Source organism: Heliangelus exortis, chromosome 2, assembly GCF_036169615.1.
Source record: "Heliangelus exortis chromosome 2, bHelExo1.hap1, whole genome shotgun sequence".
In the NCBI taxonomy this organism is placed as follows: domain Eukaryota; kingdom Metazoa; phylum Chordata; class Aves; order Apodiformes; family Trochilidae; genus Heliangelus; species Heliangelus exortis.
The window spans coordinates 132,713,343-132,739,436 of record NC_092423.1 but is presented as its reverse complement, the minus strand read 5'-3'; the positions used below and the strand labels follow the sequence as shown (position 1 = coordinate 132,739,436).

The 26,094-nt window shown below is 37.8% G+C and overlaps 1 protein-coding gene across 12 annotated transcripts in view; it reads right to left on the bottom strand.

Annotated features, from left to right (window-relative positions):
* The window catches only part of OXR1 (oxidation resistance 1), a 251,657-nt gene that overhangs the window by 46,720 nt on the left and 178,843 nt on the right, over nucleotides 1-26,094 (bottom strand). For 8 of the 12 annotated variants that reach the window (XM_071738198.1, XM_071738188.1, XM_071738191.1 and 5 more), the window contains 4 exons: nucleotides 14,560-14,642; nucleotides 7,647-7,754; nucleotides 6,377-6,496; nucleotides 1,677-1,829 (listed from right to left, as the gene is read on the bottom strand). In XM_071738198.1, coding sequence (XP_071594299.1) covers nucleotides 1,677-1,829; nucleotides 6,377-6,496; nucleotides 7,647-7,754; nucleotides 14,560-14,642 — 464 coding nt within the window. The remainder of the gene's footprint in view (nucleotides 1-1,676; nucleotides 1,830-6,376; nucleotides 6,497-7,646; nucleotides 7,755-14,559; nucleotides 14,643-26,094) is intronic. The other 4 variants (XM_071738195.1, XM_071738196.1, XM_071738197.1 and 1 more) reach the window with 1 other exon arrangement.

The following is a 26,094-nucleotide window of genomic DNA, read 5'->3' as shown; positions in this document are numbered from 1 at the left end:
AGTCACAGTTGTGACTAAACCCAACATCCAGAATAAACAGGCTTGAAAAATGAGAAAAAAGACAGCCTCACCTTCATGCAAGCCCTTTTGCTTATGTGAAACTAAGCACATTTATAAATAGGCCTTCACCGGATTTTAGTTTATGAGCATCAGTCACAATGATAACTGAGGCTTCAGCTCTACATACAGTTAACCAGGAATCACTTCCAGATGGGAAGCAGAGGATGAATCTTTTAAGCTTTCTCCAGAAAACCTTTGAAGGTTTATCATCATGCATCATCAGGAAATGTGATAAGGAGAGGAGAAAATGACATTCCAGAGGACATTCCTACCACATGTGACACCAAGGCTAAATTACATGCTAAATTTATGAAATGTGGTTCTCAAATCTGAGAAAATTAGCATTCATTTCTCTCCCCACCCACCTCAAGTGCAGACTGTTAGTGAGATGACAACTACTCAGAAACAAGAATTCTTGAAGCTTTTGGAGCTTTACAGCTTTGAAGGCTGTAAAGGTGCATGTCAAAGACAGATCCTGTGAACACTTACCATGATTTTCTGATGAGGAATTAAAGCACAAATTTTATCTCTAGATTATATTTTTCCAGTACAGACAATTTCTAACAGAGGCTCAAACTTCTCAATCTCTCTGCATCAAAAAATTTAACCCACAAAGTAATGAGTTGTCTAGGATCAACCTAAAACACAAGCTGTGAAACAGAACAAAGCAACAAAGCTTTTCCTGTACTTGTCTCACCAACTTCTTTCTACCACAGCTTGTGTTGATACACATGTACTGTCAAAAAATTTCAAGTACAGACATACATAGATTTGAAATCCTTCCATCAGCAAAAAATTAAAAAAATGCAGTTTCTAACAGATTACTAAGAATTTCTAAGAATTTGATGAGCAACAGAATTAGCAGCACTTGTACATACATACCCAAACTGCAGGTGAAGGAGGAAGTACTACAAGTACTTTGAGTTTCTTTATAGTCATTCAGCTTGAATAAAGACATGATTTTTCATCATTACAGCATTTAATAATAATTTTTCCATGGGGTGCGAGAGCAATACAGTTTGATTAGGTAAAGTCTTCTGAAGTTACTTAGGCCCCTAAAAACCTGTGCAAGACTCACATACTTAATGAGCTGAATGGAACTGAAGTGCCTCTAACTTGGAGGCATTTGTGCAATGACACTACTGAGAGAACAGTGACTACAGCTTCCAAGAAAAAAACAAGGTTACTACCACACTGTACCCAAAAGCAGAAGAGGTCAATTCTGCTCATACTGTTCTGCTTTAGAAAAATGTGAGTGATGCTACCCTACAACGTTTCCTTAAAGTTTAAGGCACCTTCTTCACCACCTTACATAAACAAATTACTTACAAGAGATACAAACACAAGGAACAAACCTCATGTCCTCAAAACAAGAGAATCACTTATGAGTATTGCTACAGAAAAGCTGGTCAAAGGTTAACTGTGTATTGACTGGTCACATCATGTCTAAGAAACAAGTGGTCTGGAGATCTGAAGGAAATAGTTAATAAAAAAATAAGCTTATATAGACATACACATAATGACCATCTACTTATCAGTATTTAAGTCTTACTGTATGTTTATGGTTTAATGTTTTCATACCACACAGTAACAGTAAAACCTGAATGTTTAATTACCTTGCCATTAGTGATGTACTTGCAATTAATTTTTAGAAACTTCTCTGTAAACGCTTCCTCCTCTTCGGAAGTGGATGATACCACTCTGGTAGGACGAACACATGGATGTGCTGGGGAAGCAGCTGACTCCTTCCGTTGGACTCCATCTGGATCCTAAAAGGGAATATAAAAAAACCCAAGGAATTTAGCAATTTGCCTTTCTCGATATTAACTTTAAGAGATTTTCTGTTGTGTAATTTTTGTTTTCTTTGACATGAAAGCAAATGTAAAAATAGAGTTCCAAATCCACTGCAGTTTAAAGGGCTGCTTTGATCTGACAGTGTATAGAAATAATGAAGCACAGCTCCATGACAGGAAATGCAAGTGGGCAAAGATTGAGAATTAACCTGGGAATAAACAACAAAATAATAATCAGAACACACATACAGAAACCATCGGATACACTGACACATGCAAAATTTGAGCAGAAGTTAGCAGAAGGACTATTTTCCAACTTCAACAGAAGTACCATTATTTGTCTTCTGTTTTCCTCCAATATTATACACCACTTTATGTTAGAAGGTCAGCTAGTTCAACTCTGTGTTCAAAGCAGACCTGAGCCTACCTACATTAGATCAGGCTGCTGATGGGTCTTTCCAGTTGAAGTTCAAGTCTTCAAGGCTGAAGATTCCACAGCATCTCCAAGAAACCTTCTCCAGTGTCTAAGCACCCTCACCATGAAAAATATTTTCCTGTTACTTAACCAGGACCCCTTGTTCACTTTCTTGTTGCTGTTGCTGCCCATTGTTTTACTATAACTTCTGAAGAAGCTGATCCTTTTCCTTCTAACTTGTCTATTAGGTAGTACAACACAGAAATCAGGTTGTCCAGTAGAACTTACTCTTCAGACTACAAAATAACCCAGCTCTCGGCCAATCCTCTTTCCTCATGTTTCCATTTCCGGATCCCCTTATTGATCCTCCACTAGAATCCCTCCAGCATGTCAATTTTTCTTGTACTGGAGGTGTCAGAAGTAGACACAACACCACAAATGCAGCTTCACAAGCCCCCCAGACAGGGTAGTAACTTTTCCTTACTCTTTTGGTATTCCTCTTTCATCTTTCACTTGGCATGGGATTAGACTTCACCATCACAAGGGGAAATTGTTCAACACTTCCACTAGGACACTAGCCACAACCTTTCCTTGGCCCTTAAGTCTTTTCCTGCAAAGCTGCCATGTAGCTAGACAGCCCTTGCTCTGTACTGTTATATGAGGATCTTTCTCTCCCAGGTAGATGTTGCTGTTGTTGAATTTGACAAGGTTTCTCTTACTTCAACTTTCCAGGCCCCTGATGTCCCTCTAATGAGAAGCCCTTGCTCTTCCCTCCACTTTGCTGACCGCTCTACCTATTTTTTTGCTGCCTCCCAGCCTCAAGCTTGCTGATAACACAGTCTCTCCTCTGTCTCACCATTCAGGTCTCTGATGGAGAGATTATAAACAATATTAACCTCAATAGGGGCCCTCAAGAATTTGTAACTGCCCATCATCACAGAAAACAAATAAAAAATAACCAACTACATACACAAATGCTAAGCCCCTTTGAGCCCAAAGATCCTGTCTGCTTTTCCAACCTATTTTTTAAAGTCCACCCATTCAGTTCACATTTCCTCAGTACTGTAACAAGGCTGCTTTGGGACAGTGTTAAGGGCCTGCCCCTAATCAAATTAAGTAACAGGCATTGCTCTTCCCTCATCTGCTGATCCAGTCATCTCATCAGAGAAAGCAATCACTTTGGTCAGCCATGATATATCCTTGGTAAACTCACCCTGGATATTTGTTCCCAACCATCTTTGTCTTTCATATTCCTGGATATAACTTCCAGAGGATTTCCTTCATGAATTTACTGGGGTAGGTAACAGGAAGGGTTACCTACCTTGTTGTCTAACAGTAGATCCAATAAAAAAGTAAACAGACTGTGAAAAAATTGTTTTCAAATAAAAGCTCTACATATATACTAGACCAACTGGAGTGAAGTCTATCTTATACTCACAGCAGCCCTGTTGTGGAGCTTAAACAAAATTTAAAGACTTCCATTTCATACACAATTGCTATCTATAGTAACTAACAAAATATTAATTTTTTTTTTAAAGTTAACTTCTATGTTCCCCTTGGTTTTCTGCTTTTCTGTTCAGTTCTATTCATTACTACAGATTGCAGCTAAATGCTTTTAATCATATCAGGGAACATGCATAATTTTTTTTCATCTCATCATCTGTCTGGAACTACTGCAGCCTTCATCTGCATCTTGCATTTTTAGTTAGAAAGCAAACAAAAGACTTAAAAAACCTTAACTTACAGAATACTTAACTAAATTTTGCTGAAAAAGCTAAACAAAGATCATTAAAAAACAAACTTCCTGGATATCACTTCCCCCATATACACCTTTATCTTAAAAAATTATGTGGCTACCTTTGTGATGCATATAATTTAGCAAGCAGCAAGATTCTTCAGCTGATATCCAAAATCAACTGTCAATAAATCAGCTATTCCTCATTCATCTTGCCAACATAGGAACAATTGTCATGTCAGACTTTCAAATTTAATGACACCCTTGTGACAAATGTTTTTTTTTTTTTTAATATAGGTAGCAAAGCTTACTTGATCTTCTCAAACATGTGAAAGGTTTTCTCATTCAGCACTCTAATGCACAAAGCCCAGCAGCATAAGAAAGGCTTAAAAATTTAAGCTGAGTTCACACATCCAAACTGACACTAACAAACTGACTGAAACATACATTGAAATCTCAGATTAAGTGTAGCAATGCAAAAAAACCTTAAGATCATTCAGGTCTCACATCAGCCACATGCTGGTTTTTATTTCGCCACATGGTTGGTTGTATTAAGCTATTCCAATGTTTGGTAGAACAGAAACAAAAGAACATGGCATATCACAACTCATACTTTGCCTCACGAAAGGTTCAGACGGAAGTCATTCCATTTCTAGCACAAAGTCATTAATTCCAAAGACTGCAGAACAGAGAGATGATCCTTACACATGCAGAGTAACATAGCCTCTTTACCTTGAAATGTGCTTAAAGTGCAAATCTAGAGTCAAAATTGAAGGAGAGTCAAAGATGAGATACATCAATACAAACCACTAGAGAACGTATGTTAGTATTTCTCTCATTCATAAGGATAGAAATAGCAAAGCGAGGAAAGGAAAATATGGAAAACTGGTACTATGGTGAAAAACAAAGCCCTGCAGCCTTAACTACTCAAACAGAGGCTGTGTTTTTTGTTGCTGGAGAGAGATTGAAACACAATACCAAACAATGCCACACTAACAATGCTAGTGATTCCTGTTCTTTCCTTTCTTTTGACCAGTTGTACCTAGGAAAAGACTTCCCTCATTAGCAACTTCAATAAGCACTTCATTATATATTGTCACACTGCTTCTTTGACTTTCCCTGAAGCATTAAAGAGATGCTTGTAGTGATCTGCATGTAATGAGATGTACAGAAAAAGTTCTACAACTATATAAGAAGTACCAGCTAAATGAAATTTAACACTTGAGTTATTGCTACCATTGAACTGCTTACACTAAACAAATTAAAAATTTGCATATGAAGATTTTAACTTTTAAAGTATTTTGATCTAGTTTTTTTCTTCTACACTTTAAAGCTTTTATCTCTGCTATGTGCACGCAGTCAAAAAATTTTCAAAAAAAATTACAGGCATAGTTATACTATGAACCCCCCTTATCTACCATATGTAAGCAAGCATATAGAAAATGCAAGAATATAACAAACAAAAACAATATACAAAAAAACCCTGCACAAAAGCAAGGATAAGGTATTTTTCTGACATCAAATCTAGTGCTTTCTAAGCAAAGCTCTGATTTGTATTAGTTAAACTAATAATTTCCCCTTGAGTAACTTCTCATGACCTATGCTCCATGGGTAGGCCTGTCCTAGCATTTACAGTCATTGAGACTGATACAGAAGAACCTATTCCTGCAGACTGGTCTACTTACTGTGCTACAACACCCTCAGTTTGCCAGAAAACATATACTGCATCTTTCCAGCTACTGCTCTCCCCATGGAATTCCACTGTCAGCAAATCAGTCTTCCTGGGAAGACATGCTTTTACAAAGCTAGTTCCCAGCTAAAAACCTACACTCAAGCTGAATTATAGAGCAACTTTGAGGGCTAAACAATTCTAGTATTTGAAAGTTTGCAAACATGAAACTACAGAGTATAAGTGAGCTATAATGAACTCTGTATTTGCCCTTCACTGGGAAAGACTTTTTCTACATTGAGTTTTTTTCAAATGAAACTAGAGAACCCCTCCCACACCTCCAAGGGAGTGAGGGGAGTCCTTACCTTTCCTCTGCTTCAGTATTCTTGCCAATGAATCAGTGCTAGAGAAATTATCAGTAAGATTAGAGAAAAACAGAACTAGTATTTAAGGTTTTAGTGTGCAAAGACAGTATTTTGCTACAAATAATGTGCCTTCAAATCAGTTTTCACACAGAAAACTGTCATTTACAAAGATTAAAAACTTGCATTTACTTTTTAAGAGGTACTATTTTACTCTTCTGCTCCAATTGTTGTAAAGTACTTTCTCCCCAGAACAAAAGGACAATTTAAGAAGAAAGCATAGCATCTGTAACATTTATCTTGCAAGGGAAAATTAATTTCAAGGACAACAGGTATACCTACATTTACTGCAGCCTTGTCAAGCTCTGCTTCGGAGGATGTAGGTGATAGGGGACTTATAGGACTTAGAGAGGGGGAGCTGTCCACACTAGAAATGTAGTCAGGGTCAGGCACATACAAAATCTATAAAGAAGATACAATGTAGTTAGAAGTTACGCTTTCAGGTTTACCTTAGATTTTCCACCAGTTCAGGTATATTTGCTGCTCTTTCTCAAAAAAGGTTATACAAAATTATTCCTTCTCCCACTAATTTTAACAAATTACAAGTTGAGGGAATAAACTACACCACAAAAAGTATTTATTCCCACAAAAAAGTACTTATTTTTAACTTTTAAAGCTTTTAAAAGCTATCTTAAGATCGATTTTTAGTCATAATAATTGAAGAAGAGTTCATATAGAATGCATTAGAAGTATACAGCACGCCAGAAACACCCAATACAGTGTCCAAGATCTGCCTGGTTATTTATCTTGCTATTAGTCCATCATTAGAGCAACCAAGAAACAGGCTGGGAAACATGATCATAGACATAGCTGTTGGGAAAAAATTCTGTGTTGATCTGATCACTACAAAATTTTCTAGGTAGCTTCAATGCCTACCAGGCCCAATATAATATCGTGGAAGGTTTTTTTTGTTGGGGTTTATATTTGTTTGGGTTTTATGTTTGTTTGGGGTTTTTTGTTACATGCAGTGCTAATAACAAATGGCCAATGGTTACTACTGTAGTTGACCTATTACTTGTTTCCAGGCCTGGCTTGCAAACAAAAGTGGAAAGGGAAAACAAAATTAGGGAAAGAAGGATATCTAAGCAATAATGTCCTATATGAAGTGAATGATAGTGCATATACTGCTGGTAAAGACAGGAAGCTTCCAGAGAGCAATAGGAACATTATTTGATTTACTAAAATAGAACTGCAGTGAGGAATGTTGTTTATAAGCTGTACCCTGAATTTGTCTTCTGGTAAATAGCTGGCTATATTTGCAAAGTAACAATTTAGCTTGTACTTAAATGTTATTATACCATTAAGTATATTTAGTTTGAAAAGTCCTCTGGTATTATTTAAGAGAGACAGGGAGCTTCATTACAAGTTCCTTTTTTTAGACTGCTCTTTACCAGGCAAAGGAATTCACGAAATAGAGAAAGATTAAGAACTCTTTTACAAAGCCAGTAAGAAAACCAGCAAGAGAAGTAATTAAACACTTTCTCTGGTAAAGGTGAGAAATATAGGGAAAAAGGTTTTTGTTGGGTAAATAACATATACAGTGTAAGAGTACCTGTCCAGGAACGACTGCTCTGGAGAAAAGCTTATTTAATTGAACCAGTTCATTGGGTGTTGTATCAAATTTCAAGGCAATAGTGTTTAAAGTATCTCTTGATTCCACCTGTATGTATTGGAGAACAAAAACAAAGCAAAACAAAAAAAGCCATAAGCAGTTAGTTCATATAGTGGCTTACAAATTTTATCATGTGTAGCTTTACTCAGATTTTTATGACATTTTAAGTTTTCTTATCTTTTGATTGTCAAAAAAACTCAACAAATCAAAACCAAAACCCAAGCCCCACAAAACCACCCCTGCTCACTAAATGTTAGCCTCCTGCAACTGCACATAAGGACATTTGCCTTCCCACCATGGCCAGAAGTGTCAGACACACACACTGGGCTGTAGGCTCAGCTACAGCACCAGAACTGCTGGATACCACTGAACAAACACAAGATTGACTGTTTATACAGAGCTCTTCATCCTCCCCCCTCCACTGCTTTTTCTCTGTTCTTCACTTAAAAAAGAAAAAAGAAGCAAACTCTGTAAATATGATCATGCTCCTCCTATTAAAATGAGTTTGTTAACCTCACTTTCTAGTAACCTCACTTTCCATCATCGAGATAAAAAGCAAAAATGGTGAACTGAAACAGGTCAAAAAATGACAGCACATGGAGCATAAGTATCTTGAGTAGATGATTCCCAAGTAAAGAATGGATTTTTCCAAGCTTTTAATTTCACCCCCTTCTCCCAAAATGTATTCAAGATGAAATGACAGGATAAAGGGAGAAATTTTATCCACAGACACTATTTCAAAATAAGGAATTTATAGTAAGCATTTAAGAATAATGAATGTGATAGGAGAAGCATATGATAAGGAGTATACAACAAGAAGTAGTTCACTGCACGATGGCACAGGTCTTCATAAACAATGCACTAGGAAAAATAAATCTCATCAGTTAAGAAAAGATGAATCAATAAAACTACATTTTTGTCACTAAATATGGAGTGCAGCTAGAAAAAAACAAACCACTGATTCTTGTCTTAAATATCTTCTCATTTGTCCCTCTTATTATATCTGCAGAAGTTCTACACCTTCCACACTGCATAAGAAATGCTACACTACCCAAAGGTTTAATCTTCCTTCTGTTTTCAGGCTATCCACTTTATATTTTCTTGACAATTACAGAAAAGAAAAAAAAAAGTTCTCTTAAATTCTATTTGCTTTCATTTTCAACTGAAACTAGAAGACTGAAACCTTCTATATCCATAATGGTACTGCAGCAGAGGTAATAAAAACAAAAGACATTGGGCTTGCCTGCTTCCAACTGCATTCACTCCAGTTGAATCAGTATATTACATAAAAATATTAAGCATAAAATGCTGTAGCAGAATGTAATAAGGCACACTCATTCTTTACAGAAAGAACAAACATTTTGCAGAGTGGAAGAATTTGTATTTACAGGTTACAGTGTTAGTTAATACTGGTTCATTAAATATTTAATATTTTAATGTGTTTTTTGTTTTTCTCTGAGAATCTCTGGCAAACAGTTTGTACAGGCTGCATAGCAGAAGTTTATATACATACATACACACACACACACACACACACACACACAAAGATAAAAAGTTGCTCCCCAAAACACTCTAGTTAAAACACTCCAAAACTTAACATTGAACAGAGTACTCATCCCAAAAGAATTTAGGAGAAGAAATGCTTTCTCATTCTTAACTTTTTTTTTCAGAATTATGTCTATGTCATGTTAGGGAATACATGTTGACAGTACAGGAGTAACAAAGTATAACTCACAGATAGAAAGAAACAAACTATATCCTTTAAATGGAAAAGATTGTCTGGCAAGAAAAAGTACTACAACCGATATAATTTGAACGATGCTATACTTCAACAGAAAAAAAAAAAAAAAGATAAGGCAATTTAGGCTACAAACATAACTAAAATTCACAAGTAAGAGTTAAAAATTTCCTTTCCATATATAATTCATTATAATTTTGCAAAGGTGCATTTGTGTGCCTAGATTCACTGAAGAAAAAGATAAGTACTGCCAAAGAAATAGAAACTTTTTTTTTTTTTTAGCTAAATGTCTAATTCAACAATTAGACAATGTCAACAATTATTTATGGAGGCAATCATTAATCTAAACAAAGTAGTAAACATCTCTTTCTAATAGTATTTCAGGTATGAAAGACTTATTTGTAGTGCCTCTCAGTAACTCAGTACTGCACAATCACACAGATAAGAATATTCTCATATACAGCTTTTAATCAGTGGTATAGCATAAGTAAAACAGGACCCTAACCTGACCACCTATGTACTTGCTCCATAGGTGATAGCAAAACTGACAACAAGTCAAGAAACAGCAGTATTTCCATCAGAAGCTCTATTCAGTACAGGTCTGCTAAAACAGACTGTAAAGTGAGATTCAAAAGCTTTGCCTAATTTAAAAGTTTGCTCTCACATAAATGTTGGTGGGCAACAGTTATCTGGTAGTTAAGTTATAAACCTGGCTTTGGACACCTCCAGAGAGGGGGCATACACAGCTTCTCTCAGCAACCTTTTCCAGTGCCTTATCCCCCACATAGTAAAGAATTTCTTCCTAATACCTAATCTAAATCTACCCTCTTTAAACTTAAAAACATCCTTCCTCATCCTATCACTATGTGCCTTTGTAAAATAGCCCTCTCCAGCTTTGCTGCCCAGGATAGTGAGCTTGATGTGCACCCTCTCAGTGCACTAAGGACCTTTAATGCCAACAGTTCATGGTCACTGCAGCCAAGGCAGTTTCACATTCCCTACCAACCACTCCCTGTTGGCGAGAACAAGGTCCAGCACCACTCCTCACTGGCTTCTCTATAACTTTCTGAAGGAAGTTATTATCAACACACTCCTGGACTCTCCTCGATTGCTATGCCTCGCTGTTGTATCTCCAACAGATACCAAAGTGATTAAAGTCCTCTATAAAGACCAGGGCTTGTGAACATGAGGCTTATTTTATCTGCCTTTAAAGGGCCTCATCCACTCAATCTTCCTGGTCGGGTGGCCTGTAGCACACTCACATGATGTCCTCTGTCTCTACCCTTCTTTAATCTTGACCCATAAACTCTAGGTCAGCTCCTCATCCACCTGCATGCAGAGCTCCATGCACTCCAGCTGGTTATTGCCATACAGCATGACACCCTCTCCTTATCTCCTCACCTGTCCTTCCTAAAAACCCTGGATCCCTTCAGTCCAACACTTCAGTCATAGAAGCCATCCCACCAAACCTCTGTGATGCCAATAAGATGATAACCATGCCAGTACACATACATCTCTAACTCCCCTTGTTGATTCCCCATGCTATGTGCATTTGCGTGGAGGCAGAGTTGGGCCTCTGGTGAAGCTGACTTCCTGGCTGGGATTCCTCTGAGGGAGGTCACTGGTGCTGCCCTCTTGGCTCCTATTACCTCAGGAGCTTCTGGCTCAACTCTAAAACATACCACAGCCATCTCACCCCCATTAATTCAATATTGGAAGAGAGGGCAAAAAGTCATTCCTTGTCTCCTAGGAAACAAGCTTATACATCTTGTACATAGCTATTTAAATGCTATTCTAAGTATTAAGCATTTTATGTAAATACCTGGATATAAAGCATACAAAACATTATGCTGAATTTTCATGAGATTTACTTCCCCTTTGGAGAAGAGAGGGGATGACAAACAGCCATTGCTGTATTTTTTGATTTTAACAGTATGGCAAGATGTTTTCCAGTACAAGTAGACCTCTGAAAAACGACTACCAGACACGTAAAAACACTATTTTTTTTCCCTGAAGCAATCCAAAATAGGCTTGGGAAGGCCAGCTGGTGCCTTGAAGTAGTCTATTACCTATCACGCACTGGCTTTTCTTCCTTCAGTATACTGACTTGAGAATAAAGACTGAAATATGATGATTAATAAAAATCTAAAACACCAAGAAACACTTACTCAGAACAGAGTTAAACTTAATGCACAAAAACTGCTGTGCAAAATAACTCCTGCTGAAAAAGGGCTTCTTATACTTTAAGTAGCTTTCTTATACTCAGTAGCAAAAGCTTCTAATCATCAGCCACCTTAATGCCTAGTTACTTCTACCATATGTAGACACTTAGAATTTTAGATTTGTGTACACAAATATTACTAGATATAGAAAAAGCCATTTAAGATCCATACTCTTCATCTTACTTTTCCAATAAAATCCCAAATCAAACAGTCTATCCAAATTACTCCCTTCCCATTTGAGTAGAGGAACATCTCATTTACCCCTTTTCCATTTACAGAACATGATTTATATACTCATGTTTGCCAGGTCTGCATGAGTGCACAAACAGCTTCAGAGCTACCACTAACTATGATTCACTTCTGTCAACAGCTGACAAAACTATTTAAAAACAAATTCTCTACTAATATTTTAATGAACTTTGTTGTCACTACAGCTCAACAACCGGAGTTCTCTCATTTGTACATCGAATACATATGAGTCAGAGTGCACAAAGAAGTATTTAATTTTGTTTAAGTATTTCAAAACTGGGTTGTCTCAACACCAGGAAACAACAAAAACAGTAGTTAAATAATATTTAAAAGAAACTAACACAATTCAAGAGATGGGACAACAAAGGGGAGTAGAGTACAACTTTGGTGTTGTACTCATACCTTTACCCATAGACAATTATTATCAATCAAATGTTAATAAGTCTAATTTCTAATTTTCTAACTTCTATAATTTGCAAATATCAGGAAAACGAAGCTTGTAATCACCATAAAAGCAACTTCAAAAATAATTTTAAAATTAGATAAATATACAACAGATAAAACAATGTTATCATTACGATATAGACTTTCTAAATGCCTCAAAATTGGGAAAAAAAGACTGACAGTGACATGGCCTAAGAAAAGTGACAGCCAGACAAGAACACAGTACCTTGGTTTGGAAATTGAATACCAAGGAAAAAGCAAAACTGTAGCCTAAACAGCATTCATAGGCTTTTATTTGCAATAAAACCAGCTGCACCAGAAGACAGACCACCTCTAGTACTCTCTATCCAAACCTCTGTAGGATTGAAGTGAAATCCACAGCAAAAAACCAAAACAAAAACAAAACACCAGCTTTTCAACAACACTGGTGATAGTGAGGCACAGGGAGGGACTGAGTCTGGGTTCTGCCTTGGTCCTACTACTGCACACAGACATATAAATACATAAATGTGCTGTTGCTTTGAGAGATCAAGGACCAAGGCAGAAGCTAGGCATACTAATATCTCTCTACATGAAATAAAGTAATAAATAATAACAGTAGTAAATTATCACAAAATAGTTATTAGACATCTCCTATATATATAGTGAACATAACCCAGGTTCCTAAAGGCTAGGCCTGCATATTGAAACATATGTGCATGACACAACTAAAACCTCTGAAAACTTCCATCTTAGTCAAGTACTTCACAAGTGAGGTGCACAGCAAGACCAGACAGCATACAGCATTTGTGAATCTGAAATGCACAGTGTTGCACAGATGCAACAGGCTCTGTTAGAAGCTGGACTAAACCAAAAAGTCTTTGATTCTTGTGAATCATCTTTTTGACTCACAAGGAAGTGATGCATACTTCAGCATGTGTTATGAATGTTTTAAGAAAGATTTTTTAAAATAAAACCCCACCTACTGGAAAACAAAAACCTGCATAAGTACACAACTTGACACAAATATATTAATTTAGAAAACGAAAGCCTGGTGCTTTAGCTTTGTCCAGAATCTTCCACAGTAAGTGCATGCAAATGGTGCCAAGAAGCAAGGGATTTAATTACCCAGTTTTACTGTTACACCTGACCATTTTTTCCAGTTATTTCAGACAAAATGGGGGTAATGTAATAGAAACAACAGTCACATTTACTTCACTGTTCTTTAGCTGCTAGAACCTAAGCAGCAGAAACTTCTTTTCTGAATTCCAACATCAATGAAATCTTCCATGTAGGCTAGAATTATATCCAAGTTCCTAGCATAAGCTACACTAGTGAAGTGCTTCCTGCTCTAGTATACACACCCTTAGCCAAATGACTACCACAGCCTTCTCAGAAGTTAAGTCATATCACAGCTTGGCTTAAGAGTTCAGTCTCCCCCAGATAACTTATTCTTAAATAAGAGAACACCAAGGGGGTCAAGTAAACTGTTATTAAGAAGTTCTCCTTATTTTATCATGTCCACCTTCAAAAGCACTAAAGACAACTGTAGCACAGTTTCCTCATCTTAATGTCAGTCCTACAAGCATAATTTATAGGCTTAATTGTATTCCCAGTATATAAAGCAAGAGAGATACTTCTCACTTCTGTTTCCCTTAGTAACCACAAATGTAAAAAGCAGACTGCAGCACAGTTTGAGGGTCATTTCAAGAACAGAACAGGCAGAGAAAGGCTCCATTTTCAGATACTGCTGCAGAAACAGATCTGTACAGTAAAAGGTAGAGACCTGTGAAAATTACTAGAACACCAGAAGGTCAGTATCAATATATTTCTTACCACTCAACTTGATTCTGCTATTGCTCCTGATATCAACAGATTATTAATAATACTGAAAACAGGAAATACTGAAAAATTGTTTTATAATTACTGCTACTTACCATTTCTAACTAGTTCCCTATAAGCGAACCAGATAACAGATTGATTAGTGTGGGGTGGTTTTTTTGAAGAAAAAAAAAAAAATTAAAAAAGAAACAACTTAAAAAGCAATTACTCATATACTAAAAGCTAAACTTCTGATTTAATTCCATTAGGCTAGCAGATACACGGAATTCCAAGATTAAAAATAATGCATTTTATTGTTTTGTTTCTGTTTAGTAATGAAACTTTGAGTCTGCACTTGCTATGTATGCAATGACATTCTAACAATAAAGCAGTAACTTACAGAATACTCAAGACTCCCCTTAGGCTTCTGAAAAGACATTCGTCGCCCATCTTTCTTGTCTGGGGTCTTCTTCTGGCCAGCATCTGAAAAAAATTGAGGCAGCGTGCGTGTTAAATTCATTTTCCTCTCAGTACTGTCACAGGCTGCTGACTACAGCCCCGTGGGCAGACATCTAAATCACCAGTTAGACAGCTTGCTCCCAGTGACTGTCTAACAGACAACGGGCTGTTAGAATAGGCTCTTTATGCCTCTGCAATGCTTTGAGAATTTCACCAATATAAAACACTGATAACTGGAAATCAACTAACTGTGTAAGTACTTGCTGCTATCCAGGAAGCTGTTAATGAAGGAAGATTGAATAGAATATTAAGCCCATCAGACAAGCAACATTTTTGTAACTACTGTTTAATTGGTTTTATGTTGTATCCAGTCTGCTTTTGTCCAGGGGCAGATGATCTACATGTTTCTGTATGTTTCATCTAACCAGTTGAGAATTTTTGTCACTGACAAGGACAGAGTATTTAAAGTTTTTTTAGTAAATCAAGAGCATTAGTGTTAAAGTTCATAACCATCCTGTTTGTATCAAACACATACAGCCTGTACATAAAGATTTTAAATAAATAAGACAAGAACTACTCTCTTTATTGGGGCACTGTATTTCTATTTCATAGGCTAAATCAACAACAATTTGTAGCTGAAGTATACTCTAGTTTTTTCTACTAATTCATTTGATATTTATAGTAAGGACAACACATCAGTGTAGTTATAATTCACCTGAAAGCATATTTAGAGAAAAGGAGGTTTTTAACATACACACTTAAGTATACATATACATTTTTTGGAGTTGAATCTCTTAAGTTAGGTCTCTGTCACAAGGTCCCCACCTTAAACAGTTGAGTATCAGCTACTAAGGAGCTCAAAATACCTACATGAAAGTTATGTTGAGTTTTCATGCTACAATGGTATTAGTTATGCTCCCATTTTGATGGGGTATGTTACCATAACTGAATATATTTAGTCAAATATTTCAAACCAAATTAAAGAAACAGACCTTGCAAGTATTTTAACAAGGCTAGATTGAGAAGAGAGAACATATTTTACATGTATTGAAGTCTCACCTGAGGTGCTAAGGAAACTTGCCATAAATTAACTTCTGTGCTTTATTAATTAGTACCCTGCCTACAACATTGGAAAAGAGACTAGATAAATGCTTGCATGAATTTCATATACATCTCAAACTTCTACACAGATAGTAGAAGATATGAGAGGGGAAAAAAACAAACGAAGGAACAAACCCCACAAATTACACTGGAAGCTCTGCTGTGCCAAAAAATTAGAAACAAAATAGAAGACAAAAATCTATCCAGCAAATATATTTACTAGATAGATGTGAAGGATGAATTTGACTCCCAGATGAAATTAATAGTTTGTTACCTCCATAGAAGGTAAAGTACTGGGCAACAGGCTGGGCCAAGAACTCTTCCAGGAAAGCCAGGATGGAGTAGTCATCAACGCATCTGAGCTTGAAACACCCATCATGCAACTGACATATGAATAAGAAGTAGTTTTCCCAAGACTCATTAATCAAGGAGCATAGAAAGTTGTGGGTACAAGGAATCTCATGCATACCTTTTCACGTCCTACATAATTTGAGTAAGAGCCTGCCACTTTATTCCATCAATACAGCAGCTTACGTGAGGCACCGTTGATCTTTCCCTGCTAGGCAGCATGGCAGTGATCTCCATTCGATATGGAGGCACAGAGACCAACAGCAGATCTTTGGTAAGTGACTGAATGAATACTAATGAAATACTATTAATCCATGGAACTATTAAATATTATTTCAAATTTTGTACAGATAATTCCATTAGATATAAACCATGGACTAAGTCTGAGACTGACTGGATCTAGCTACTCCTAAGCTCCATCAGGAGTTTAGAAAGCAAAAGGGTCCATTCAGAACCTTGTGACTGAACAGGAGGGTCATCCTTACCCTTCTGCATCTCCAGCCTTTCTGTGAATAAGTTTAACTCCAGTCTAACTCAAAGCAGTAATTAATCAAGCATACCTTGCCATCAAATCTTGTTAAATCACTGCTGAATTTACCACTGAGCTTTGTTATCCATAAAATATATTGTTGAAACATATTGCTAACTCTCTCTTTTGACTGAGGTGCATTCCCCTCATTTTGTGACAATAGGACAAGCTGCAGAGGACAATAAGTATCAGTTATGTGATTCTAGTAGATTCAATGCAAATACTTCCCCAAGGTGTTATTCATATAATATGGAAATAAACACTGGACTCATTTTACTTTTTTAAAAATATATATTGAAAGAGGTCAGAAAGAGAGTGTTCCTATACCTACACATTAAAAATTGATCAATAGATCAATGGTGTTAATTATGGTAAACTTTTATGACTACAAATGATAGTAAAGGCCTTAAGCCTGCTTTAAAGACATTCTAGACATTCTGAATATCTAGACTAATTCTACAACCTGTTATTTTCATTCAATACATTAAAGGTATTTTTCCCATATTTACTAACTGCAGCTTTTATAAAGTTACCTAAAAGAAACCTGTATTTCTTATTATAATAGTGGTTTTTGGAGGCACTACAAATGTGTATACATGAAATTAAATCAACTCAATAATGAATACAACACACTAGAAGCTTGTGTATAGACTTTACAGTAGCTAACATTCTCCTGTTCCAGGTCAAATATTTTGTTACTGAAGCTTCTACCTGACCTTGTAACACAACAGTTGTGTCCTCAGCAAGCTACTGAAAAGCTGCAACAGCTGCTTGACTGTAGCTGTTACAAAATTTTTCACCCCCTATCAAAGCTTTGCCAGCAGCTTTATCTTCCCCTTTCAATAGCAGTCTGGTTCAGGTACTCTTAAGGAAATGTCAAAGGACTCTGCTAAAGACAGACTTATTTCATTAATGATCCCATACATGTCTTAACCTATACATGGAGCACCCCTATGGTAGAACAAGCATCTTCCCCTGCCTCACCCCCACTAAGAAAAATAATGAAGCCCCATACTACAAATGTATATAAAATGCTTCACTAGTGTATAGCTCAGTGCTGTGTGGTTTTGCTTCTTTCTTGTTTGGTATTTTTTCTAACCCAAATTTGTTTCCTTTTTCTTCTTTCTAGTTAGTCTATGTGTAAGTGTCCTAACAGTTTGCAGACTGGTGCCATGCAACAGGTTAATTTCTCCCTCTCCACCAACTGAACAGTAAAATACAGTCTTACACAAATAACCACTTCCACTCCAGACATAGTTATTTGTGCTTCAGTGCAGAAGGACCTACAGTACTTTAGACTCCAAGTAACTTCAGGAAAGCAAGAGCAATCAGGGGGTGGGGAAGGAAGACACTTCAGAGGAAAGCAGATGCTAGGAGAACTATCACAAATTCCCTCTGTGCCTGTGATCTGAAATTTTTCCCCCCCATAATTTTTTTTTTTTAGTGTCATCCCCTCCCATACATAAGACACTAAAATCCCTACCCTTCATATCATTCCCCACTTTCATTGCTTCCCACTGCAATAGCACTGTTTTTCCCTTACTCATACAGATACAGAATTCAAGCATTTCATAACCTGCTGTGACCCGAGTCCCCCACATGAGGAAGAGATGGAGCCGTGCAGGGCTGAGCTACACGTGCACTGACTGCCTGGCCAGCCGAGCACCAGGCTGAACTATAAAAAAAAAAAAAAAAAAAAAAAAAAAAAAAAAAAAAATCACACATCTGCCCACAGCCCAGAGCCTGAGCTGTCTGCTCATACAGAGCCCCATCCGTTTCACCTACTATCTCAGAAACAAAACTGGGAGGTATTTCAATTGTGAAAATAGGTTAGAGTAGTAGAAACATGAATTTAACCTCTCTGATGGCAGACTGCAAAGCATACAACTACCTTTTACCAAGAGAGCAGACTATTTTTTAGAGGAAAGTAAATTTTTCAGCCATCCTTGTGCCCCTAATATTTTTGCAAGCATGTGAAAGCAAAAGCAACTGCCAGAACAAGCAACGATGGTCTGAAAAGACCTCAGTAACAAGAGGAATGGGTCTCCTCCTTCAATTTTGCTTATTTCCCCAATGATAACTGTTGCACAGAAGCTCACCTTGTTAGGATGCATAATGATTACCTCATCTGCCAGCAGTAAACCAGGGAGATTACTACAGGTGTAAGAAAAAACTTCACAGCACTGACCACACAGCACGTAACCTCAAGAGTCAACATCTCTAGCTGAGCTGTTTTAGTCAGAAGAACAAGCAGACCTTTTATAACACCAGGCTTAATGCTTTAATTCTGAACTACTATTTCGCAGGACTGGGCCACCACAACAGCTTGAGTTAGGTGAAAAAGTACATGTCACATTCACAAATGACAAGAAAATATTGCAACTGTCTAGGATTTAACAAGAACTAGAAAGACACAGAACACAGTGTTCCACATTACACCAGACCAATATTTAGCCTGAATGCATACATACAAAAACTCAAGATTAAATGACTGTAGCATAAGAATGGTTACATATGAACATCAACATAACCAGAGAGGACTTACTGTTCCAACGTATTTATACAAGAAAGCAAAAAGGCTTTTAGAACATCATGTTTTAGGAACATACAGTTTTTCAATGAGGCAGCTTTGACCTTAATATATAAAACAGCCAGTGGCATTATTCAACTGAAGTTTCAAGGCAACTGAAGTCAAGTTCCAACATTTATAGAGGGTTCTACTAACTGCCTCTGTATGTCTCTGTGTCACTGAATTCTGGTTGACTACAAATATTCCTGTGGCACTGTAGTTCAAACTGACATGACAAGAGTGACACTTCATTTCTTAGCATGCCATCTGAACTGAATTACAGACCTCCAGTTTTTCTGTTTGCTGATGCTTCTGGCACATCCTTTGGACTTCTTACTATAAGAGCTGATAAAGAGAACTCAATATTTGTACTGTGAGTAACAATGCAATGATACATGGTAAGAACTGATCAGAAGGATATTTAAACTCTGAACAGAGCAAAATATATTAAATTTTTCTTCACCCTATTTTTCAGCATAAGCTTAAATCTCAAATAACTTTCAGTGTTTCTCAGCTGCTGATCTTCTACTAATTTCAATGTTAACAGAAATAACAAAGATCAGTTTTCCAAGAGGAGTAAATCGATAAACGTAACAAGCATCCTTTAAGATAAAATAAATCAACAATTAATGCAAACTGTTTACAATTAATAACTGAACTTATTACAGTTGAGGTGATAAGAAAAAGATGATTCATCCCCCCTCTCTGAGAACTGCAAGTTATGCTTTAGATTTACATGTATTTAAGAAAAAGGCAGAGGCGGCAGCCTTGTTAAGTGCTTGTCTAGGACACAATTTTTCACAGGATCTTAAAAAATATGCAGCACATATGGGATAAAGATTTTTTTAAAACTGAATCAAAAGAAAGTAAGGAAAAGCAGTCTCTCTTTGAAACATTCTCAAATAAATGTTATTTAGCAGCACATTAAAACTTTCTAATTGATAAAACAGAGAAAGCATAGATATTACATTTTTGTTAGATTAGTTCTGCTCTGTAACAATTAGATATTTATAAACTATTCACAAAGAAACTAAAAATACTGAAGTAGGAAATCTTCGTATTCCATAAGGCTTGGTGACCTGAGGTTCCTAACTCAGTACATCATAGTAGAGCAACCATCTCATTGATTCTTCTCCCTCTCCTGCAGTTATACTTATGCTAATTACTGTAATATTATTTTCAGTTATCTTCTAACATCTTCAGAACCAGAAACAAAGCCTTAATAGTAGCCTACAAGATGCTAGTAGCCCACAGTTTTCTAGCCAAAATGGTAGGTTTTCAGACCAAGGAAGTATCATGAACAATGTTCCCTTCAGTCTCCTTTTGCTAAGCAACTGCTGCTATTTTGTGATTCAATCTTTCCTAGTCAGTCATGCTCTCAAAACGCTTGATCCTTATCACTGCTTTCCATATGATTCTTTGTTCACACTTTCCCTAAGCAAAACCCCAAACTCAATGTAGCTTTTTCCTGCAACACAGATTCAGCACTGATTCAAGTTCATTTTTTGATCTCCCTAACACATGATCCTCTTTTCTGCTATTCAGTTTGCTACATACTGCGTAAGCAAAAATAATTAAATGCATGATTGCAAGATAAAAAATAATAGAAAAGTTTAAGGCAGGCCACTTCTCCAAATGGTAGGAGACATTAAGTCAGCTCCATGTAAGACACTCCCGGACACAGGCTTTCTTCTAAAATAACATTGCACATTCAAGGTAAATAGAAAAGCTTCAGCAAATCTTCAGATTATGCCACAATATGTATAATAACACTAAGGTTCCTTCCCTCTTCTATCTGAGCTATGTACGAATACAGTTTAATACATTAGTGACCACCTAACTGCAAACTCCACCTATAGTACAAACCATATATTAATGAAAACTTGCACAAATCATGATTGCTATCCTGAGAAAGCAAAGAAAGTCAACTTTTCCAATTAATAATTATTATCCATCTCTAGATTTAAGCCCGTTTAGTTGCACACTGTGAGAGTCTGTGGATCTCCCTGTTGGGATTTGCCTCAAAGGACTATTTTGAAGTGAATAGCCCTGGCTCGAGGGGAGGAAGACACCTTGATTGTACTTTGCTAATGAACCTGGACTGGCCGGAGCAGAAGGTGAGATAAGAAGGGGGAAGAGATGAGAACTAATGTCTGGGTGGAGACTACACCCCCTTTCTGAGGGCCAGACTTCCATGCTGGGCCGATCAGGACCAAAGTCCCCTCCAGGCATGATAACCCTGGTTAGGGTGGGGGGCAGACACCTTGCTTGTGCTAATGCTAATGAACCTGGCTTCTGCAGCAGCTGACTGACAGCTATTGGAACAAAGGAACTTAAGGGTATATAAACCAGCCCATTCTGTGTTCTTGTGTTGTCCTCCAGACCCACCACCAGCTACATCGGCCCGTTCAGGAGCAGAACGACATCTTCAAGAAAACCCGACAGACAGCTGGACCCCTGGTGGTGACACTCTCTCTCTCCCTTTCTGTTCTACTTTTCTACTCTTTTCTCTCCCATTTCTCTATCCCCCTCCCCCACCTCATTACTGTCTCTCATTTATTTAATGTTACTCCTGACCATAACACACATCTTCAAGTCTACACATACCATGTAAGGAGCAATATCAAGTTATTGTTACATATCTTTACAAATTTACACTTTGCCTTATCAAAATTAAGCCAATAATATCTATTTTTTCTAAGAGTTCAGTCAGTCTATCCTAACGATGTAGCAGAGTTAGGTACTAAAACTACTCTGCAAACATGCAAATAGTAATACTGCATATGTGAATCATACTCAGTGCTTCAGTAAATATCTTGCTGTATAAGTTTATTGCATTAGTTTTGCATATGACATTTAACTGGGGAACTAGTCAATATACCTGAGGGCAGGACTGCCATTCAGGACCTGGATGGGCTGGAGGAACAAGCTGGCAGTGAACTTACGAAATTCCAAAGGACAACAGTGCTCTGCATGGGAAGGACAGCCTGGTACTGCCTGGCCATGGAGCAGCTCTGCTGAAAAATCCTTGGGGTCTTGGTAGGCAGCAAGCTGAACACAAGCCAGCAGTGTGCCTCAGCAACAAGGAGGGCCAATAGCTTCCTCAGCTGTATTAATAGGCACATAGCCAGCAGACAGTGCACCAGACAGAAGCAACTATTCTTCTTAACTTGGCACTCAGATTGCTTTTGGAATGCTGGGTCTAGTGTCCCTGTCCTTCTCCCTCTCGGTTGCTTTCAAAATAAGACAGACATCAATAAATGAAAACTTTCAGTGAAGGGCCACCAAGGTAGCCAGAGGCTGTGAGAAGAATCTAAGAAAACAAGACCTTAAGGAGAAAATTTAGAAGGATTGTAACAGCAGCCTTCCTGTACCTCCCATATAATTCCCTACAGGTGTCAAGATGATAGATACAGGCTCTTCAGGGATGTGGGACAACAAAAGACAAGTCTGCAGCAGTTGTGCAGTTAGCCACTCTTGGACTTTTTCAAGGCCCAGATGGATAAAAAACACAGAAACCTAGCCCAGAGTCAGTCTTCCCTACTTTAGGCAGGACTAAACAATCTTACTTGCAATTCAACTTATCTGTAACTTCCTCCCAAATTTTTCTGCCAGGCAATGCAGATGAATGAGGCCATTATCAAGCCAAGTTAAAGGGGGATTCACACATATAACAGTGAGCTGTGTTGCTTACTGAGGAACAGAACGGTATAATTCATACATGTAATAAGATTACTAACCCAAAAAAACTTGAGATGAAAGTGCAACATGACACAGTAAAAAAAAAAAAAAGTGATAAAGGATACCAGATTGCTAGAATAAACCATGCTTAGATAATAAACTAATCTAGCAGATGACTGAAACAGACATAGTAAATTTCACTAAAACATCTGATACATTGGAATCTTGTTCAACAATATAGAATGGACTCAGAATTTAAATGACGTGAATTTCACTACAGGGGAGAATGAAACCAAAACTAACAGAATGGAGGGGTATATTAATGAGCTCCCAATGGACTAGTTTTTAAAACAGTTCAACTGTGCATCAGCAAACAAACCCAAACCCACAATCAACAGTAATGCTCAGTGCATCAGGACCAGCCAACATGAGTTCACAAAAAGCAGGTTCTCCTTGCCCAACCTGATCTTTTACAACCACGTGACCCACCTGGTGGATGAGGGAAAGGCTGTGGATGTTGTCTGCCTGAACTTTATAGAGCCTTTGACACAGTTTCCCACAGCACTCTCCTAGAGAAGCTGGCAGCTCATGACTTGGTTGAAGTGTACATTTTGCTGGCTAAAAAACTGGCTGAATGGCCAGGCTCAAAGATCTGTGGTGAATGAAGTTAAATTCAGTTGACAGATGGACCACAGATGGAAGTGGTGCTCCCCAGGGCCCAGTACTGGGGGTAGCCTTGTTTAGTATCTTTATCTATGACCTGGATGAGGGGATTGAGTCCACCTTCAGTAAGTCTGCAGATGACACCCAGCTGGGTGGGAGTCTTGATATTCCTAAGGGTACAAAGGCTCTACAGAGGGATCTGGACAGGCTGAGGCCAATTGTATGAGGTCCAGCACGGAGAAGTGTCAGGTCTTGCACTTGCATCACAACAACCCCGGGCAACACTTCAGGCTTGGGAAGAGTGTCTGGAAAGCTGCCCAGAAAAAAAGGACCTGGATGTGCTGGTTGACAGTGAACAGAATATGAGGCAGTAGTGTGCCCAGGTGGTCAACAGGCCAGCGGGACTAGGGAAATGATTATTCCCCTGTACTCAGCACTGGTGAGGCCACACCTTGAATACTGTGTGCAGTTCTACACCCCTCACTACAAGAAGGAAACTGAGGTGCTGGAGAACATCCAAAGAACAGCAATAATACTGGTGAGCAGGTTAGAGAATAAGTCCAAAGAGGAACAGCTGAAGGAACAGAGGTTGGTTAGTCTAGAGAAGTAAAAGCTGAGGGGAGACCTTTGCTCTCTACAGCTACCTAAAAGGAGGTTGTAGTGAGGTGGAGGTCAGTCTCTTCTCCCAGGTAACAAGATGTGGAACAAGAGAAAATGGCTCTAAGTTGTGTCAGGGGAGGTTTAGATTGGATATTAGGAAAAATTTCTTTACTAAAAGAGTGGTCAAGCATTGGAACAGGCTGCCCAGGGAAGTGGTGAAGTCAGCATCCATGAAGGTGTTCAAAAAAACATGTGGAGGACAAATTTAGCTAGCATGGTGGTGGTGCTGGTGGTGATGATCTTAGAGGTCTTCACCAGTGTTAGTGATTCTGTGAAAGGCTAGGTTAAAGGACACACAAGGAATTCTGTAGCCCCAAAACTCAGAGAAAGAGAAGGGCAAGATGTAGTTGTACCAAACCTAACATGAAGTAAAAGACCATTTAACATCACATACCCAAGGAATTGTTAAGAATCTTTATGTACCAGTAGTGCTTAAGTCAGAAGAAGATTGTGCATACATTAAAATATCACAGGATGACTGAGTCACCAGCCTGATACATTCCAAGATCACATTTGCTTCTTATTCATGTACCAACTGAAGTATTTTCAGACATGAAAGCAAAGCATTAGTGTCTTTATAAAGGGTACTGGTACATTTCACATGTGCTGCATCCAGTACAGTATGTACAAAAAAGCATGCACAAGTCTGTCTCTCCAGTCTGAATCTTCTCTCATACTTCATCATACAGCTGTTAATGTCTTAAAAGTGAAGCAAGGAATAAAGAAGAAGTGAGGAAATCACCTACCTTATTCTGACATCTGCTTTATTCTGACAGGTTTTTAGAAAGAAAGATACCAACTTTTAAATTAGAACTTGATAAATGTACCATAACTTGGCTCTACACAATTATCTTTAGAATGCACTGCCACTACCTTCACCACAGAACAGAAGACTGACAGGCCACATGGCTTACTGGATATAATGTGTATGGTTCTCTTACTAATCAAGACCCAAAAGCTGAGAAGAAAAAAGTGTAAATAAACCCACAGGCCACATGGTTCAGAACTGAACCATCAAGTTAAGCCTGGAAGAGAAAAACAAAACAACAAACCCAAAATCTTTTAATAGAAGGCAGCTAGAACAACTTCCCTGAGAGAATCATTAAGAGGATCCTCTGAACAAGGAGTTCTGAATGACTGATTTTCATTTCTTCAACTTCTGTAACTAATGAGAGACATGCTGCAGTAAGTCAGGACTGCCTGTGCAGTGTCTCTCTTCATTCATGAATTGAGGATACAGAATACAGAAGTGTGTTAAAAATGTCTAGAAGGGAAGAAGCACAGGACTCCAACTATCTTTACAAAATCAAAGTGTTATCTGTGTTACAAAATCAAAGTGTTGCCTCTAAGGCAACTTGGTCTCCTCTTTGCCAGATCCCCAAGTCCCTCATTGAAGGTAATTTGTCCAAAATATGCTGGCTGGACCCTCTACAGTTTTTCAGCAGTCTTCCTTAGCAGTGGTGCACCAAACCCATGAGGGCATTCAAACTACAGCCTCACCAGTGCAGCAAAGAAAGCAAAAACCATGTCCCTCACTCTGCTGGCCACACTCCCCCTTAGGCAGCAGACAAATAATGCTGTTGACTCATTTAAGAGGTTTGCATAGATGAGACTCAAATGAAACTGAACATTCAAATTAATTCTGCAGTAAACATGATCCTGAATCACACATTCCCCAAATGTCTAAGTTGCATCTTAAAGCTTGCAACTTCAACATGTTAACACATAAAATATGTACCAAAACCCAAGAAAGCTATATTCTATTCTAGCTAAAGTTTTGAGTAAAGCCAGGCCTTAAATACATACTATCTTTTTCTATAAATAATCAATAGACTGTCTTTAGAAGGTATATTTCAAAGCCCACAAAACCTTTTTTTTTAAAAAAAAAAAAATTAAAATATTTATCCTCTGAAATTATTGGTAGC